Source organism: Eretmochelys imbricata, chromosome 26 (genome assembly GCF_965152235.1).
Source record: "Eretmochelys imbricata isolate rEreImb1 chromosome 26, rEreImb1.hap1, whole genome shotgun sequence".
Classification (NCBI taxonomy): Eukaryota; Metazoa; Chordata; order Testudines; family Cheloniidae; genus Eretmochelys; species Eretmochelys imbricata.
In genome coordinates, this window is record NC_135597.1 from 13,997,035 (window position 1) to 14,015,176 (window position 18,142).

At 62.8% G+C, this 18,142-nt stretch overlaps 1 protein-coding gene across 1 annotated transcript in view; it reads right to left on the reverse strand.

Annotated features, from left to right (window-relative positions):
- The window catches only part of CAMK2B (calcium/calmodulin dependent protein kinase II beta), a 141,236-nt gene that overhangs the window by 60,878 nt on the left and 62,216 nt on the right, over positions 1 to 18,142 (reverse strand). The window contains exon 5 of the mRNA XM_077805947.1: positions 14,940 to 15,005. Coding sequence (XP_077662073.1) covers positions 14,940 to 15,005 — 66 coding nt within the window. The remainder of the gene's footprint in view (positions 1 to 14,939; positions 15,006 to 18,142) is intronic.

Here is an 18,142-nt window from a genome sequence, read left to right on the forward strand (position 1 = left end):
TTCCTGTATGGCGTTTGACTTGGTACTGCGTGACATTTTGATTACAAAACTAGAAGTCTAAAATTAACATGGTATACATGAAATGGATTCAAAACCGGCCAACTGATAAGTCACAAAATGTAATTGTAAATGGACAATTGTCATCAAGCGGGTGTGTTTCTAGCGCAGTCCTGCAGGGATCAGGTCTTGACCCTACACTATTTTACATTTTTTAATCAATGATGTGGAAAAAAACCAAAACCATCACTGATAAAGTTTGCAGATGATATAAAATTAGGAGGAGTGGTAAATAATGAAGAGGACAAGTCACTGGCAGAGAGAGATCAGGATTGCTTGGTAAACTGGGTGCAAGGAAACAGAATGAGTAAATGTACACAGCTAGGAACAAAGAACATAGGCCATACAGGATGGGGGACTCTATCCTGGGAAGCAGCGACTCTGAAAAAGATTTGGGGGCATGGTGGATAATCAGCAGAACATGAGCGTCCAGTGATGCTGTGGCCAAAAGAGCTAATGCGATCCTGGGACACATAAACAAGGGAATCTCGAGTAGGAGCAGAGAGGCGATTTTCCCTCTGTAGCTGGCACTGGTGCAACCACTGCTGGGATCCAGTGCCCAGTTCTGGTGCCCACAATTCAAGAAGAATGTTGATAAGTTGGAGCAGGAGCAGAGAAGAGCCATGAGAATGAATAAAGGATTAGAAAACCTGCCTGATAGTGAGAGACACAAGGAACTCCATCTGTTTTGCTCAACAAAGAGACAGTTAAGTGGTGACTTGATCCCAGTCTGTCAGTACCTACGTGGGGAACCAATATTTGATAACAGGCTCTTCAGTCTAGCTGAGGAAGGTCTAACATGATCCAATGGCTGGAATTTGAAGCTAGACAAAGTCAGACTGGAAGTAAGACGTACGTTTTTAACAGTCAGAGTAATTAACTGTTGGGACAATTTCCCAAGAGTCGTGGTGGATTCTCCATCACTGACAATTTTAGAATCAAGACTGGCTGTTTCTTTAAAATATCTGCTCTAGGGATTATTCTGGGGGAAGTTCCATGGCCTGTGCCCTAGAGCAGCTCAGACCAGATGATCAGATCACAGAAGATCAGGGTTGGAAGAGACCGTGGGAGGTTCTAGTCCAACCCCCTGCCCAGAGCAGGACCAACCCCAACTATATCATCCCAGCCAGGGCTTTGTCAAGCTGGGCCTTAAGAACCTCTAAGGAAGGAGATTCCACCATCTCCCTAGGTAACCCATTCCAGTGCTTCACCACCCTCCTAGTGAAATAGTGTTTCCTAATATCCAACCTAAACCTCCCCCACGGCGACTTGAGACCATTCCTCCTTGTTCTGTCATCTGCCACCACGGACACCAGCCAAGCTCCATCCTCTCTGGAATCCCCCTTCAGGTAGTTGAAGGCTGCTATCAAATCCCCCCTCATTCTTCTCTTCTGCAGACTAAACAATCCCAGTTCCCTCAGCCTCTCCTCAGAAGTCATGTGTTCCAGACCCCTAATCATTTTTGTTGCCCTTCGCTGGACTCTCTCCAATTTATGTGAGCATAAGCTTTCGTGAACTACAGCTCACTTCATCGGATGCATATTTTCTCGTCCACTGTAATCCCCAGGTCCTTTTCTGCAGAACGGCTGCTTAGCCAGTCGGTCCCCAGCCTGTAGCACTGCATGGGATTCTTCCGTCCTAAGTGCAGGACTCTGCCCTTGTCCTTGTTGAACCTCATCAGATTTCTTTTGGCCCAATCCTCCAATTTGTCTAGGTCACTCTGGACCCTATCCCTACCCTCCAGCGTATCTACCTCTCCCCCGAGCTTAGCGTCATCCACGATGATCACAATGGTCCCTTGTGGCCTTGGAATCTATGTATCTGCATGAAACCAGCTCCCCACTGGAGCTTGCATCCTCGCCCAACTGCTCTGCGTCTATAAAAGCCAAGGAGGGCATTTCCTCAAAGCTGCGACGAAACCACCAGCATGTGGGGGAAATCTGACACGCTAGCCGAGATACCCCCCTCCCGCTCCCTCGGAGACGGCATCAGCGACACAGAGCCCAGTTTGCGACGTGGCGGCCCCCGCGCTTAGAGTGGATGAATGGTCCCAGCTGTGTGATGCCTCTGCATTCAAAAGGAGTGGGGGAGAGTGGGTTTTCTCCTAGGCTGCCCTCAGCTTTCTACTGCCCACCAGGGCTGCCCCTGTCTCTTTACGCAGCTCTGGGCAGGCAAAGTGGGGGCTGCATTTTGCACGAAACGACCGATTTTTTAAAAAGCCACGTCGGAAAGGAGGAAACCACGCTGTGAGTTCGGGGAGATCTGCCATGCCCGGCTCTGGGAATTCAGGGGTCCAGAGGGAGCTGCAACCATCGCTCCGCTAGCCCCGGCTCCTTCTCCGGTCGGAGAGCGGAGCTGGGAGCGGTCTCACGGAGCGGCTGGTGACATTGCTGGTGTTGACGGGGTGCTCCCTTCCACAGGGAGGGCCCTGCTCTCTGGAGGGCGAATTGAGCATCTCTGGCACTGTCCTTGCCCTTCTGGGGGTCACGGTTTGCCCCACTGCACGCTGGCCTGAGTGCACGGCCAGGCTCTGCCTAGCTGCCATCGCTGCGCGGCCGGTCGGCTTCCCCGGGGTGGGCGATCACACTGCGGAGGGCTCCGGCCCCGCTCATTAGTATTTTGAGGGTTTCCTGGTGCAGCTGCTCCGGTTGCCAGGCTCTCGGCGTGGTTGCTAAGTTGCTCCGGCTAGCGGAGCGGATTGGCTAGCTGGACAGGCCCCTGCTCTGGGGCTAGTTTTTGCCCCCTTGATTTTTCCTTTTGGAGTGCGGATTTGGTGGGGAAGGAAGGGGCCACGAGAGATGCAGGGGGTCAGGCACTTGGAGCTCAGGAGAGGGGCAGAGATCCATAGCCTCAGCATTGAGGGGGCATGCACCCCTGGCCCCGGGGAGGGGAAGGGAGGTCCTGTGCTTGTGCGTTCTGCAGGGAAGTAGTGTTAAATGGTCTGATCTCGCCTGCTTGCCTGGTTACATGGACAGGCTGCCCTTCCCCTCGAGGGGGAGGGGGGGACTCGGGAGGGGCAGAGACTGCAGGGCCCTGGGTCTTCCCTCTGCTCGGATTCAGGTCACTGAGCTGGTAAGTGAGTTAGTGCAGAAGACAAGAAGACAGCAGAGATTATGAGTCACACACTGGCTTGGTGCTTTGTGCAGCCTCCCCTGTGCTTACTGTGAGCTGCGACAGCCCATCCGCATGGCCGGGATCCCTGTGCCCTGCACCCGGGCCCACTCGCAAGGCTGGGATCCCTGTGCCCTGCACCCGGGCCCACTTGCAAGGCCGGGATCCCTGCGCCTCGCACCCGGGCCCGCTCGCACGGCCGGGATCCCTGTGCCCTGCACCCGGGCCCGCTCGCACGGTCGGGATCCCTGTGCCTCGCACCTGGGCCCACTCGCACGGCCGGGATCCCTGCACCCTGCACCCGGGCCCACTCGCACGGCCGGGATCCCTGCACCCTGCACCCGGGCCCACTCGCACGGCCGGGATCCCTGTGCCCTGCACCCGGGCCCGCTCGCACGGTCGGGATCCCTGTGCCTCGCACCTGGGCCCACTCGCACGGCCGGGATCCCTGCACCCTGCACCCGGGCCCACTCGCACGGCCGGGATCCCTGCACCCTGCACCCGGGCCCACTCGCACGGCCGGGATCCCTGCACCCTGCACCCTGCACCTGGGCCCACTCGCATGGCCAGGATCCCTGCGCCTCGCACCTGGGCCCACTCGCACGGCCGGGATCCCTGCACCCTGCACCCGGGCCCACTCGTACGGCTGGGGTCCCTGCACCTTGCACCCAGGTCCATTCGCATGGCCGGGATCCCTGCGCCTCGCACCCGGGCCCATTCGCATGGCCGGGATCCCTGTGCCTCGCACCCGGGCCCATTTGCACGGCCGGGATCCCTGTGCCCCGCACCTGGGCCCACTCGCATGGCCGGGATCCCTGCACCCTGCACCCGGGCCCACTCGCACGGCCGGGATCCCTGCGCCTTGCACCCGGGCCCACTCCCATGGCTAGGATCCCTGTGCCTCGCACCCGGGCCCATTTGCACGGCCGGGATCCCTGTGCCCTGCACCCGGGCCCACTCGCACGGCCGGGATCCCTGTGCCCCACACCCAAGCCCACTCGCATGGCTGGGATTCCTGTGCCTCCCACCCGAGCCCATTCGCACGGCTGGGATCCCTGCGCCTTGCACCCGGGCCCATTCGCACGGCCGGGATCCCTGCGCCTCCCACCTGGGCCCACTCGCACGGCCGGGATCCCTGCACCCTGCACCCAGGCCCACTCGCACGGCCGGGATCCCTGCGCCTTGCACCTGGGCCCACTCCCATGCCCAGGATCCCTGTGCCTCGCACCTGGGCCCACTCGCACGCACGGGATCCCTGTGCCTCCCACCCGGGCCCATTCGCACGGCTGGGATCCCTGCGCCTCGCACCCGGGCCCATTCACATGGCTGGGATCCCTGCGCCTCCCCGCAGGCCCATTCGCACGGCCGGGATCCCTGTGCCCCGCACCCGGGCCCACTCGCACGGCTGGGATCCCTGTGCCTCCCACCAGGCCCATTCGCATGGTCGGGATCCCTGTGCCTCCCATCTGGGCCTGGGTTGCCAGGAGTCCGGTTTTCGACCGGAACGCCCGGCTGAAAAGGGACCCTGGCGGCCAGTCCAGTCGGCAGCACAGCGGGGCTAAGGCAGGCTCCTTGCCTGCCCTGGATCTGTGCAGCTTCCTGGAAGCGGCCGGCATGTCCAGCCCCTAGGTGCAGGGGCGATCAGGGAAGCTCTGCATGCTGCCCCCGCCCCCCAGCGCCGCCTCCGCAGCTCCCATTGGCCAGGAACTACAGCCAATGGAGATGCGGGGGCGGCACCTGTGGGCTTGGGCAGCGCACACCACACAGAGCCCCTTGGCCCGTTCATCTAGAGGCCGGACATGCCGGCCGCTTCCGGGAGCAGTGCGGAGCCAGGGCAGGCAGGGAGCCTGCCTTAGCCCTGCTGCGCCACCGACCAGGAACTGCCTAAGGTAAGCGCTGCCCAACCGAGCCTGCACCCCAAACCCCCAGAGCCCGCACCCCCAGCCAGAGCCTGCACCCCCCCTGCAGCTCAACCTCCTGCCCTAGCCCTCTCCCTGAGCCCGTTCCTGCACTCCAAACTCCTTGGCGCCAGCCCAGAGCCCCCTCTTGCACCCCAAACTCCTCATCCCTAGCCCCACCCTAGAGCCCGGACCCTCAGCAGGAGCCCTCATCCCCTCCCGCACCCCAACCCCCTGCCCCAGCCCAGCAAAAGCGAGTGAGTGTGGGGGAGAGTGAGCAACCGAGGGAGGGGGCCTGGAGTGAGTGGCGGGTGGGGCCTCAGAGAAGGGGCGGGGCAAGGGTGTTTGGTTTTGTGCAATTAGAAAGTTGGCAACCCTACCTGGGCCCCACTTGCACGGCCGGGATCCCTGCGCCTCCCACCCGGGCCCACTCGCACGGCCGAGATCCCTGCGCCTCCCACCCAGGGAGAGGACACTGCTGCCTGGGGCTGCCCACTCTGGAGCCCCACGGGGGATCCCCTGGCACTGTGTTGACATAACTCACTGGTCCAGGGGCACTATAGATCCCCTGCCCCGGCCTGCTCTGCAGAGGGGCAGGGTCTGGGACTGCCCCAGTAAGGGTGCCCTGGCTCTTTAGCCCACACAGTAACAGCTCCTGCCCGTAGCTCTGGAGGTCCCTGGTTCAAGCCCCACTGTGTCAGGCAAGAGAGCAGCCAGCATCTGAGCGGGCATCTGCGTCCTGGCAGCAAAAGGCCTCGCTCAGCAGGGGATGGCCTTGCCTGGCGGTGGGGGGCTCTTCCAAACCGCAGCACAGGGAGCGAGGAGGCCACCCAGGACGGACGGGAAGAGGGGCTGAGCAGTGAGAGATGGGATCACTGCCCAGCTCAGAGAGGAAGGGGCCAGGGGAAGGTGCCTGTGAAATCCCCTGGTGGCTTTGGAGAGGGCACTTTGGCATAAGACAGCCACGTGGGTAGAGGGCAGATCCGCGCTCGGTGGGTGGGGAGCGGCCTTAGGCCCAGCTTGTGCACCCAACAACGCCAACAAGCCGCAGGTTCAAGCTCTCCTGCCGTCACTCAGGGAGTCCCTGGCCTGGGGAGACTGTGCTGGGCAGGTGCCTGGAAGGAAGAATGTGCCCGCCACAGCCCCTTGGCCACGACGGGGCGTGGCGAGCTCTGGCCTCGGAGCCAGCCGCTAGGTGCTCGGGGCTGGGAGACAGGACTGGCAGCCATGCGGGCGTGGGGTGGCAAACAAGACAAGAGACGGCGGGGGGGGGGGGGGGGCAGAGAGAGAGAGAAAGAGAGGGAGGGGGGCGGGGGGGGGATGAGACAGTGAAATGCGAATCGAATCAAGCCGCCCAGTTGAGATTGCAAATTATTATCGGGGGTGGGAACGGGGGAGGATGGTGTCTGGTCCCGCGAGCACTGGAGTCGGGGCGGGACGTCTGCATCCGGGCGCTGCCTCCTGTCCAGGGCCTCAGACCTGCCTGGCCTGCCCTGCCCAGCTGCAGCGCGGTGCCCAGGAAGGACTCGGCCGGGCATGCTGAGAATCGAACTAAACCCCCCCCAGCCCTGGATATCGTCTCCCTCCCCACCCCCCAAAAATAAAAATCAGCTAGCGGGGAGGGAAGGGGGGGGCGTGTGAGCGCTGGGGGGCGCCAGCACCCCCAGCCCGACGCCAGGAGCGGGCGAAAGGCATATACTGACCTTCAAGTCCCTGTGCACAATGGCATAGTGGTGAATGTAAGTTACGCTTTCTAATAGCTGATGGATACAGTGACTGCAAAACAAAACGGGGAGGAAAGGAGAGAGAAAGTGGGTCAGGGAGGGGCGGGAGAGGGGGCAGACACGGGAGACGGGCAGGGCAGGGTCCCGATGAGGAGAGGGGGCGGGGGGGGGGATAGGAAGGGCATGAGAGAGACGATCAAATGTACAGAAGGAAACCGAAATAATGCATGAGAGGGAACGAATTCCAGAGATGGGATAAGCAGGTAGAGGGAACGGGGGGTGGGGGGTCCAGAGGGACAGATGGACAGACAAAGAGGGATGGGGAGACAGGGTGGAGATGGGGGGACGAGAGAAGGAGAGAGAGAAACAATGTTGTGAAAGCTCAGAGACCACAGGGGGTTATCACAAGGGGTGCGGGGATGGCTGTTAATGGCACCAGGAACTGCATGCTGCCAGGGCTGGAGGGAGGGGTGCGGGCAGAGAAGGGGCAGCCCCCTGAGAGGACAGTTGGGACCCAAGGTGCGGAGGGCAGAGCGGGTGAGCAGAGCCCCCGGCTAGCAGGGCCGAGTCCGGCTACGCGGCCCCAGATCGAGCGCGGAGCAGGGAACGGGCCGCAGGTGCTGTGGGAGGAAGGTCACCGTCTGGGGGCTCTGGGAACTGACGAGCTGGCAGGGTGACCCCACTATCTAGTCAGGGGTCGTGCGGGCTGGGGCTGCCCTGCCCGCCCTGCAAACAGCAGCTCTCTCCACAACCCCCTGCTAGCCCAGCCCCGGGCTCCTCCCCACTCTGCCGGTGCCCCTCACTCCCGCCCCACAACCCCCTGCTACGCCAGCCCTCAGCTCCCCCCAGCTCTGCCGGTGCCCCTCACTCCCGCCCCACAACCCCCTGCTATCCCAGCCCCAGCCTCCCCCCAGCTCTGCCGGTGCCCCTCACTCCTGACCCACAACCCCCTGCTAGCCCGGCCCTGGCCTGCCCCCAGCTCTGCCGGTGCCCCTCAGTCCCGCCCCACAACCCCCTGCTACGCCAGCCCTCAGCTCCCCCCAGCTCTGCCGGTGCCCCTCACTCCCGCCCCACAACCCCCTGCTATCCCAGCCCCGGCCTCCCCCCAGCTCTGCCGGTGCCCCTCACTCCTGACCCACAACCCCCTGCTATCCCAGCCCCGGCCTCCCCCCAGCTCTGCCGGTGCCCCTCACTCCTGACCCACAACCCCCTGCTAGCCCGGCCCTGGCCTGCCCCCAGCTCTGCCGGTGCCCCTCAGTCCCGCCCCACAACCCCCTGCCAGCCCAGCCCTGCCCCCCCAGCTCTGCCGGTGCCCCTCACTCCTGACCCAAAACCCCCTGCTACGCCAGCCCTTGGCTCCCCCCAGCTCTGCCGGTGCCCCTCACTCCTGACCCACAACCCCCTGCTAGCCCGGCCCTGGCCTGCCCCCAGCTCTGCCGGTGCCCCTCAGTCCCGCCCCACAACCCCCTGCCAGCCCAGCCCTGCCCCCCCAGCTCTGCCGGTGCCCCTCACTCCTGACCCACAACCTCCTGCTACCCCAGCCCTTGGCTCCCCCCAGCTCTGCGGGTGCTAAGTAAGGGGAAAGGAACCCCAGCTCCACAAGTCCTGTGTGGAGCCCTAGCACTTAGACCCAGCTCCTGCCCCCACCCCCAACCAAGGACGACGAGCCCCGGGTTCAAGGTGTCCTCACTCTGACCCACAGCCCCTGCTATCCCAGCCCTGTGCTCCCCATCTCGGCCAGTGCCCCTCAACCCCAACCCACAGCCCCGGCGGCTATTCCTAACTGGTACCACACAGCTCTGCTCAAGTACCTCAGCCCGGCCCAGTGGCTCTCCCTGCTATTCCAGTCTGGGCACCCTGGCTTCAGCTCTGTCCGTGCCAGTCCTGGGCCTCTCAGGAGTGGACACTGCCCATTACGCCCCATCGGGCTGGTTTGATACGGACCAAGAGCCTCCCGGTCTGTTCCCCTGGGCTACGCCGATGGCCAGGGCAGAGGAGGGGAGCCCTCGGCATGCGTGGGGGTGGAATCTGGGGGTGCTCTCCGGATCGCAGCCGCGGGAAGGCACCGCTCCAGCCATGACATGGAAAGGGGAAGGCCCCATCTGTGAGCCCACTGGGAGGAGCTGGGCTCCCTGCAGGGAGAGAGTCCCACGGCTCCATCCCAGCCTGGCCTCGCTGCACCTCAGGGGAGCACCGGGAGTGGGGGGAGGCCACTGGGACGTCCTGCCTGGATTCTGCCTCCCTTTGCTGCAGCCCGATGCTCGGGTTTGGGCGGGTGCCCAGAGGGCCAGAATACAGCCTGGGAGCCCCCCCCCGAGGCAGGGGGAGGCCACAGGGGTGTGGGGCAGGGCCTCGCACAGGGTTGGAAGCTCTCTGGTGAACAAAGGGTGATGGGAGAGAATCTGCAGAAATGGCCTCTCAGGGGCAGCTCCCCTCTGTCCTGCCGGCTCACAAATCAACTCCGAGCCTCCTCCCCTGCCACCCGCAAAACAAGCTGGGCTACGAGTCTAGGGCAGGGCCCCTGGGACGCTGGCGTAATGAGCAGTCTTAACAGAAGCAGCAGGGACTAATGGGTAGAGCTTGGGAGCTGGAAACCCCTGGGATGTCCCCTGTCGCCCCTCCCCCGGCTATCAGCAAACCCAGCAGGGACAGGCCTGAGTAGCCAGATGCCATGGGAGAGATCTAACCCATGGGGCTGTGTGATGAAGTGGGACTGTTCTTAATGTTTCCTCTGAATAGTGTGGGGGTGCCTCAGTTTCCCCTAGGCAGTTCTTAAGTATCTAGGGGGTGGGATAAGGGTGTGTGATCGTTGCAGAGCCCTAGAGGGCAGATGTGTGCAGGGGTCAGGACACAGAGAATGGCCCACACCCTGTTTCCTGGCAACTGATGGCCTGGGCCCTTCCCCCTGCCAGGTGAGAGCTAAAGGGTTGGAGAACAAAGGAATCCGGAGACCTCCTGGCCCGGGAAAGGGACAAAGCCCAGAGGACGGGGGGCTGGGGGGAGTTTCAGTTTGGGGCTGGCTGGAACATGGAGTGAAGGGCAGACGTGGTTGTCTGGCTCACTGCCCCCCAAAATGGACCCAGCTGAGGGGTCCTGTTCTCTGCACCTACAAGCTCTGTGTCAGACCATGTTCCTGTGGTCACAATCGTGCAGCTGGAGGGGGATGACCGCTCTAAGGAACAGATTCCTGACCCCAAATGGGGCTAGAGCAGGATCTGGGAGCAGCTGGAGTGGTAGCCAGGCATCCCCAAGACTCCTGTCCCCGACCAGACGAGGGTCTTCACGATCGGGTTCCCCATCCGGGGATCGGAGACGGACGGGATGGGAGCTGAGTCCGAGAGAGCAAGAGGACTGTGGGAGACAGCGAGAGCCCGAGAAAGAGCTGCAGAAGCAGCAGCAGCATGAACTGGCGGTGGGGGAGCGGAGAGGCCTAGGGGACCTCCCCGGGGTGAGTGGGGATAGACCCCGGGGGCCAGTTCCGCAGGGAACCTCGGGACTAAATTGCTGCCCCTGGTTAAGGAGGGGGGGATGTGGATGCCGCCTCACTGCCTTTGAGCAGGCTGGAGATTTGAACCAGGGGGACCCTGCGGAAAAGCCCCGGTGTCTAGCTCCCTTGCTGGGTCCCAAGGCCATAGACTCCATCAGCCAGATGGGTGGGGAGGTGGACGGGCTCCCACTCCTGACCCCGGCCTATCTGTCTGTGTGGAGTTTCCTGGGCTCAGGCCCCTCGGACCCCCAGTGGGAGCAGAAGGGGATGGTCAATGGGGAGACATTCCTGGGGTGGTGAGATCCTGGGACAGAGAGAACTGTTGTCAGGCCCTGGGTGGTGCAACCTCAGAGGCTGAGGGGCTGTGTGAGCTGGGTGAGGGTCCCAGGGATGAAGCCCCTCGCCCTGCCTATGGCCCAGATCCCTGTGCAGACCCAGGAGGGGTGGGGCTGGCCGGCCGTTGGGGTGCTCCAGGACACCAGCTGTGAGACCCTGTTGTGGGGTGACTGTGTCTCTTTGGGACAGGATCCAGGCCCTGCTCCTGTAACTGTCAAGGGTTTGAATTTGAATCCAGGGAACCAATCGGTGGAGAGGGAAATGGTCAGTGAAAATGCAGATGACCTGGCTGGCAGCAGGGAAGAGCTGCTAGGCTCAGGCTACCTGCCTGCCTGTAACCAGACCCCTGGGGCTGGGTGGGACAGAGAGATGCTCCATGCCCCCTTGCACACTGGAGAAGGGGCTCAGGCTGGCTCTGGTGTACTGAGGAAAGCAGGGAGCTCACTGCCTACCCCACTGGGACAGCAAGGGCAGCGCTGAGCAAGGGGGGAGCTGAGACCCCAGCTGAGTGGGGGGAGACACAGGCAGGGCAGGGGATCTGTTGGGAGTGGCAAGGTGCTTGGTAAGGAAAGTTTGGATGAGCCCAGGCAGCCTTGAGCTGATGTCTGTGTCTAGGCAGCAGGGTGGGAAGGCGAGGAGAGTGGAAGATGAGTGTCCCTGGACCTTACCTGTTAGCTGGGTGGAGAATTGTGAGAGTGAAGGAAACGTGTCTGTGTCTGTCAGGGGTATTGACTTGCCTATGGAGGGAGCTACCCTGATCTCCAAGCAGTTGTCTGTGACCAGCCTTGTGTGCTGGGACAAGGGGGATGAGATCCCAAGCTGTGTGCCTGGGAAAGGAGAAAGTGTGTCCGGCTCTTCTTTGTCTGTGGAGCAGACAGAAGGGGCCTTTCAGCCTGTGATGGTTGAGGGTGGTGCAGTTGTCTCAGAGCTGGTTCTGGATTCAGCTGAAGCCCAGGAAAGGAATGGTCCCAAGTTTGTGTCTGCTCGGGAGAATAGCCCTGTAACTAGGTCACATCCAGTTAGTGTCTATGTAAAACCCCAGAGACCAGACAATTCTGGTGCTTGTATTCTGCCTGTTGCTAGTGTGTTGTTGGGAAAGGGTTTAGCAAATCTGTCTAATCAGGGTAAGATCCTAGCCAGGATACAAGGAGAGCACGAAGGTGATTTGATTGTTTTACCTACTGAGGGTGTGGAAACCTGTAGCAAGAAGGAAAAGATTCCTGAACTTGTGTGTGGCAAAGGGAAGGAGAATGCTTCTGACCTTTTATCTAGAAAGTCTGTAAGTTTGCCTGAAAGGGGATTGTGTAGGAATCCACTGGATGGGCCAGAGGTAATTCTGGATGTAAGGGAGACACAGAAAGAGTCTGTTGTTGCTCAGGAGAGTGTTCCTCTAGAGCAAGCCCTCGGTGAAGAGGGTAAGGGCAGAATTTCTGTGAGGGGTGAATTGTTGCATAGACAAGCCCTAGGGAAAGGAATCCTCATGGAGTCTTTGCAAGCAGTTTACTGCAACTGAAGGGTGTGAAAGTGATTTAATCAAGAAAGTTTCAGTTCCTAACAGCCAGAAATTTTTGGTTGTGAATGGATCCACTGACTTTCCTGTTGAAGATCCAGTGTGAATAGCTTTGAGAAGGTCTCAGATGAAGTGAAAGCTGTTAAGAAAGTTAAACAGTCCTATAACCAAGTGGCTGTGTTTGGCCAGCTTGTTGGGGAGAAGACCCAATCCCAGTTTGACCCCCTGGGGTTTTGGGTTAGCCAAAGGGCACGGGCCACATAAAGCTTCCCACATGCAGCTGGAAGTGCTATCTATCACCCCGACCTAAGGAGAGGTGTGAAACTGGAAGGGCCTGGTGTAACTCCTACCAAGGAAAGGGAGAGATGCTGGGGCATCCATGGGAACGTTGGTGTCTTCGAACTTCCCCAGGTCGCTGGCTAAAGTGACCCCGCTCAGTTCGATCTCGAAGGGGGGAGAGATGTGACGAAGTGGGACTGTTCTTAATGTTTCCTCTGAATAGTGTGGGGGTGCCTCGGTTTCCCCATGGCAGTTCTTAAGTATCTAGGGGGTGGGATAAGGGTGTATGATCATTGCAGAGCCCTAGAGGGCAGGTGTGTGCAGGGGTCTGGACACAGAGAATGGCCAACACGCTGTTTCCTGGCAACTGATGGCCTGGGCCCTTCCCCCCTGCAAGGTGAGAGCTAAAGGGTTGGAGAACAAAGGAATCCGGTGACCTCCTGGCCCAGGGAAAGGGACAAAGCCCAGAGGAGGGGGGGCTGGAGGAAGTTTCAGTTTGGGGCTGGCTGGGACATGGAGTGAAGGGCAGATGTGGTTGTCTGGCTCACTGCCCCCCAAAATAGACCCAGCTGAGGCGTCCCGTTTGCTGCACCTACAAGCTCTGTGTTAGACCATGTTCCTGTTGTCTAATAAACCTTCTGTTTTACTGGCTGGCTGAGAGTCACGTCTGACTGCGAAATTGGGGCACAGGACCCTCTGGCTTCCCCAGGACCCCGCCTGGGCGGACTCGCTGTGGGAAGCACACGGGGCAGAGGATGCTGAATGCTCCGACGTCAGACCCAGGAAGGTGGAGCTGGTTGAGCTGTGTGTCCTGCAGACAGGCTGCTCCCAGAGAGGAGACTTCCCCAGAGTCCTGCCTGGCTTCATGGGGAGCAGTTCCAGAGCATCGCCCAGGGACTCCGTGATAGGCTGCCCCACACGGGCTGCCCTGACAGGGGGCTCCCACCACTGACAGCCCAGGGATGGGGGAAGCGGGAGCTGCACGGAGAGGGACCTGCCACCAGCCCCCACCCCATTAGCTCAGCCCTGGTTTCTCCCAACACAGAGTTCGGCCGCTGCCCCTCAATCCTGACCCACAGCCCCCTGCTATCCCAGCCCTGGGCTCCCCACACTTATACCTCTGCCACGGCCCCTCAATCCTGATCTGATGCCCGCCCGCTATCCTAGGCTACCCCCCGTCCTGGGGAAAGCATCAGATGCCCGGAACGGCAATGAAACTGCATGAAGAGGGGGCCATGAGCCCGGGTCTTCCCAGCAGAGCCTAGACGGGGCGGCGTGTGAGGTCATTAGCTAGAGCCCAGCTTGGCCAGGTCCCTGGAGCTGGGAACCCGTCTGAGCCCGAGAAGCGTGACGGGCGTCTGACCTCCTCTGGCACAGTCCCGGTGCCTGCCTGGCCCAGGCCCCCCACCTCCCCACCGGTTCACAAGGGGGCTGGAGAGACGACAAGCAGCAAACAGCGAGATGCTGGGGGCCAGCACACGGCGGGAGGGGGCCAGCGTGCTCCAGTCGGACGGGACCAGGAACGGGCACGTCACCAGACGAGCCCACACGTGACCAGTCACCAGGTCACCAGGTCAGGCCTCTGTCAGCAATGCCCCCCAAACCCTGCCGGCTGCCCTCAGACGCGCCCTGTCCCTGCAGTTTGTTCCCAGTCCCCCGCGCTCTCTACCAGCTGGCTGCTCTGTGCCCGCTGCTCCCCGATGGCTGAGACAAGCCCCACAGACGCCAGCTGCTTGTGGGAGGGTCAGTGGCCTCCCAGTTGCCAGGGCCCAACAGCCAGGCTGGGACCAGAGGGAGGGATGCTGCACCCTTCCCTCTCTGGGACAGACCCCTACTCCGGTCCTGCAGCTCAGTGCTCCCCTGCCCACTCTGAGCGCCCCTACATCCCGCCCCGCTCCTGGCCCTGCCCCACAGCTCTGCCGGAGCCTGTCCAGCCTCGCCAGTAGTTCGTCCGGTCCTGAGCCCTCTTCCCCAGGCAAAGCCCCTCGGTTCTGATCCAGCACGTTCCCCCCGTTCCCCCCCCGGCTGCTGTGCCAACGCACCTCCGCCCCGCCCTCCAGCAGCCCTGGCCCACGGTGCATGGCTGGCAACCGTGCCCTGCTGGGTGGTGGCTTCGCGAGTGCTCCCTAAGGGACCAGGCTAAGACCAGACTCGTCCCACTGGCAACCCAGAGGGGAAAGCTCGAACCCCCCCGGGTCCCACCACCCCTCTGCCTCTCTGGCTGCGCCCCAGCAGCCAGCTGGGCCCCGGAGGGAGAGTTGCCGCCACTCTCCTCCTCGTCCTCAGGGAGCATGGGGTAGACATTTGTTTTCAGGCCCAGGCCGGCTGAGGGGCCCCTGGAACTGAACCGCAGGAGAGGGACCCCGCGCCGGGTGTGACCAGCAGGACACATGGCACAATGGTGCCAAAGGCATAGGCACTTGGCTATCACCTGGCGATACCTCTGGGGTTCCCCCCCTCTGCCCAGGTCATGAATGGGTTAATGTTGACGGGGAGGAGGGCGGAGGGGATGTGGGGGGTGGGGAGTTGCCACTCACCTGGCATCGGCCTCACTGTAATATTCCCGGGCCACGATGTCTTCGAAAAGCTCCCCACCAGTGACCCTGAAACACAGAGAGGCAGAGTTCACCCTCCCAGTGCCCAGGCCCCAGTGCCCGGCTCCCACCCAAACCCCTCGCGGGGCACCTGCTGAATGGCGCCAGCCCGGCACTGGAGAACCAGAGCAGTCCACAGCTCCACCCGCAGCTGGCAGCCAGGCCCCGATGAGCTGCACCCTCTGCTCCCCCAGAGAGCACACCCCCGGCTCACCAGCACGACCAAGGCAAAGAGCGCGGGCTGCACGGCACACGCGCCCGGAGCCCTGGCATTCCCGACAGCCGCCATGCTCCCCAGCCCCGACGCCGACTGGGAAGCCCCTCGGTGCGGGCGACTTGAAGCCCAGGGCCACTCCGGGGACGCGAAGGGTATCGGGTGCCAAGTGGGGGGCACGCAAGATGGAGAAGGGAGCACTGCAACTTCCTGCCCCTCTGTGCCCTGCGCCCCTGGCAGAGGGCAGGGGAGAGCAGGCAGGGCCTGGGCCTCCTCCATTGTCCATCCTACGCAGGGATCCAGCTGCCAGGCTGTGCCCAGCCCATCGAGTCAGTGACAGCGGGCCGAGGCCAGCCCTGCTCCTCCCCTGAGGGACACGGCCATAGGATGTCAGGCAGCAAGGGAATCCTGGGTCACCGAGTCCAGTCCCGTTGGCCTGTAGCTCCAGTGACTCTCCCCCTACCCGGGGGTGTTTATAGAGAGAATAATCAGCCTGGACCAGGGGCATGCCAGGTGTGGGGGCCACAGGGCAGGGGCTGGGCAATGGGGGTGGAGCCTGATCAAAGCAAGCTCCTTGCAGCTAAGAGGAGTCAAGTCCCCTCTGGTGATGCCCACGGAGCCCCATGCCACCCCAGTCTCTGCCACGGCTCAAGTCCCCTCTGGCTGGCTGAGGTCCCAGTGCCAGGACACCCTCACTTCAAGGGACTCTGGACTCCCCCCATCCCTCTTCGCTCCTCTCCGATCGCCAAGCCCTGCTTTTCCTGGCACTCTGCTGCTGCCTGCCTATGCTGGCTGTCTCCACTCTGCCCACGTGGCAGCCGGCTGCCCGCCTCCCCCAGCTCATCGCCAGCCCCAGCATGAGGGAGCTCAACTCCCACGTGGCAGGAAGGGAGACAACTCCATGTTTCTCCGCCATCTCTCCCCACGTCTCCGCACCACAGAACCGCAGGCATCTGTCTGCACCTCGACATCCCCCAGGTGCGTCTTCCCCCCCCTCTTGTGGTGTGACTTTCCACGGGCCTCGTGCGGACAGGAGGAGGGGCAGGGCAGCTTGCAGGCTGGGTTCCTGGGGAGGCCAGGCACCTGCCCGCCGACGGCGACGCCAGCGGGGCTTGTGGGCACTTTGGTCTGTCTCATAATCAAACCCCAGTGGAAGCCAACGCAAATTCAGTCCACAGCCATGGCAGGCCAGGAGGGGCTGAAAGAGCCGGCGCTCCTGAATGGAACAGATGGCAAAAATCAACACAAGAGTGTGATCACAGGGACAGTTCTGGCGTCTCCCAGCAGGGGGCGCTGTGGGGGCAGGGCAGAGGTACTGGCTGTGGGGGGAGTTCCCAGCTACTCCAGCTCTGGCCTCTCCCAGCAGGGGGCGCTGTGGGGAGCAGGGCAGGGAGCTGGCAGTGGGGGGAGCTCCTGGCTACTCCAGCCTCTCCCAGCAGGGGGTGCTGTGGGGAGCAGGGCAGGGAGCTGGCAGTGGGGGGAGCTCCTGGCTACTCCAGCCTCTCCCAGCAGGGGGTGCTGTGGGGGGGGCGGGGCAGGGCGCTGGCTCTGGGGGGAGCTCCCAGCTATTCCAGCCCCGGCCTCTCCCAGCAGGGGGTGCTGTGGGGGGGGCAGGGCAGGGCGCTGGCTCTGGGGGGAGCTCCCAGATATTCCAGCCCTGGCCTCTCCCAGCAGGAGGTGCTGGGGGGGGGGCGGGGCAGGGCGCTGGCTCTGTTGGGAGCTTCCAGCTATTCCAGCCCCGGCCTCTCCCAGCAGGGGGCGCTGTGGGGGGGGGGGCGGGGCAGGGCGCTGGCTCTGCGGGGAGCTCCCAGCTATTCCAGCCCTGGCCTCTCCCAGCAGGGGGTGCTGTGGGGGGGGCGGGGCGGGGCGCTGGCTCTGGGGGGAGCTCCCAGCTATTCCAGCCCCGGCCTCTCCCAGCAGGGGGCGCTGTGGGGAGCAGGGCAGGGCGCTGGCAGTGGGGGGAGCTCCTGGCTACTCCAGCCTCTCCCAGCAGGGGGTGCTGTGGGGGGGGCAAGGCAGAGCGCTGGCTCTGGGGGGAGCTCCCAGCTATTCCAGCCCTGGCCTCTCCCAGCAGGGGGCTCTGTGGGGGGGGGCGGGGCAGGGCGCTGGCTCTGGGGGGAGCTCCCAGCTATTCCAGCCCCGGCCTCTCCCAGCAGGGGGCGCTGTGGGGGGCGGGGCAGGGCGCTGGCAGTGGGGGGAGCTCCTGGCTACTCCAGCCTCTCCCAGTAGGGGGTGCTGTGGGGGGGCGAGGCAGAGCGCTGGCTCTGGGGGGAGCTCCCAGCTATTCCAGCCCCGGCCTCTCCCAGCAGGGGGCGCTGTGGGGGGGGGCGAGGCAGAGCACTGGCTCTGGGGGGAGCTCCCAGCTATTCCAGCCCCGGCCTCTCCCAGCAGGGGGCGCTGTGGGGGGCGGGGCAGGGCGCTGGCTGTGGAGGTAGTTCCCGGCTACCCCAGGCCTGGCCAAGGCTGGGAGGAGGAGCGAGCTCTGTTCCTGCTGAGCGGTGACACGGTGCTGACTGGGTATTAGCAGGGGACGCAGTACTCGGGGGAGAGCGCCGTTCCCCCTCCTCCTTAGCTCAGGGCAAGCCCTCCCCAGCCCTCCCGTTTCACTGTCCTCCAACCCCTGGCTGGCCGTGGAGGTGAAGAGTTCATGTCCCGGCCCTACGGCGCGGGGGGAGCAGGTGCCGGGGGGGGGGGAGCTCAGCCCCCAGTGCCCCGGGGCAAACCCGTGTCTCTTGATTCCCCTCCCGCTGCAGGCTGGGGACACGCCAAGGTCTGTGCGAGTCCAGCACAGGGAACCTGGAGCTGCCGTGACTCAGAGGAGAGCTAAATATAACCTGCTGCTTCCCTGGCCCTGTCAGAGGCACCATGCGATGAGCTCACCAGCTGCTATATCTGGAACGAGGCGAGAGGCAGCTGAGCACAGCGCACCGGG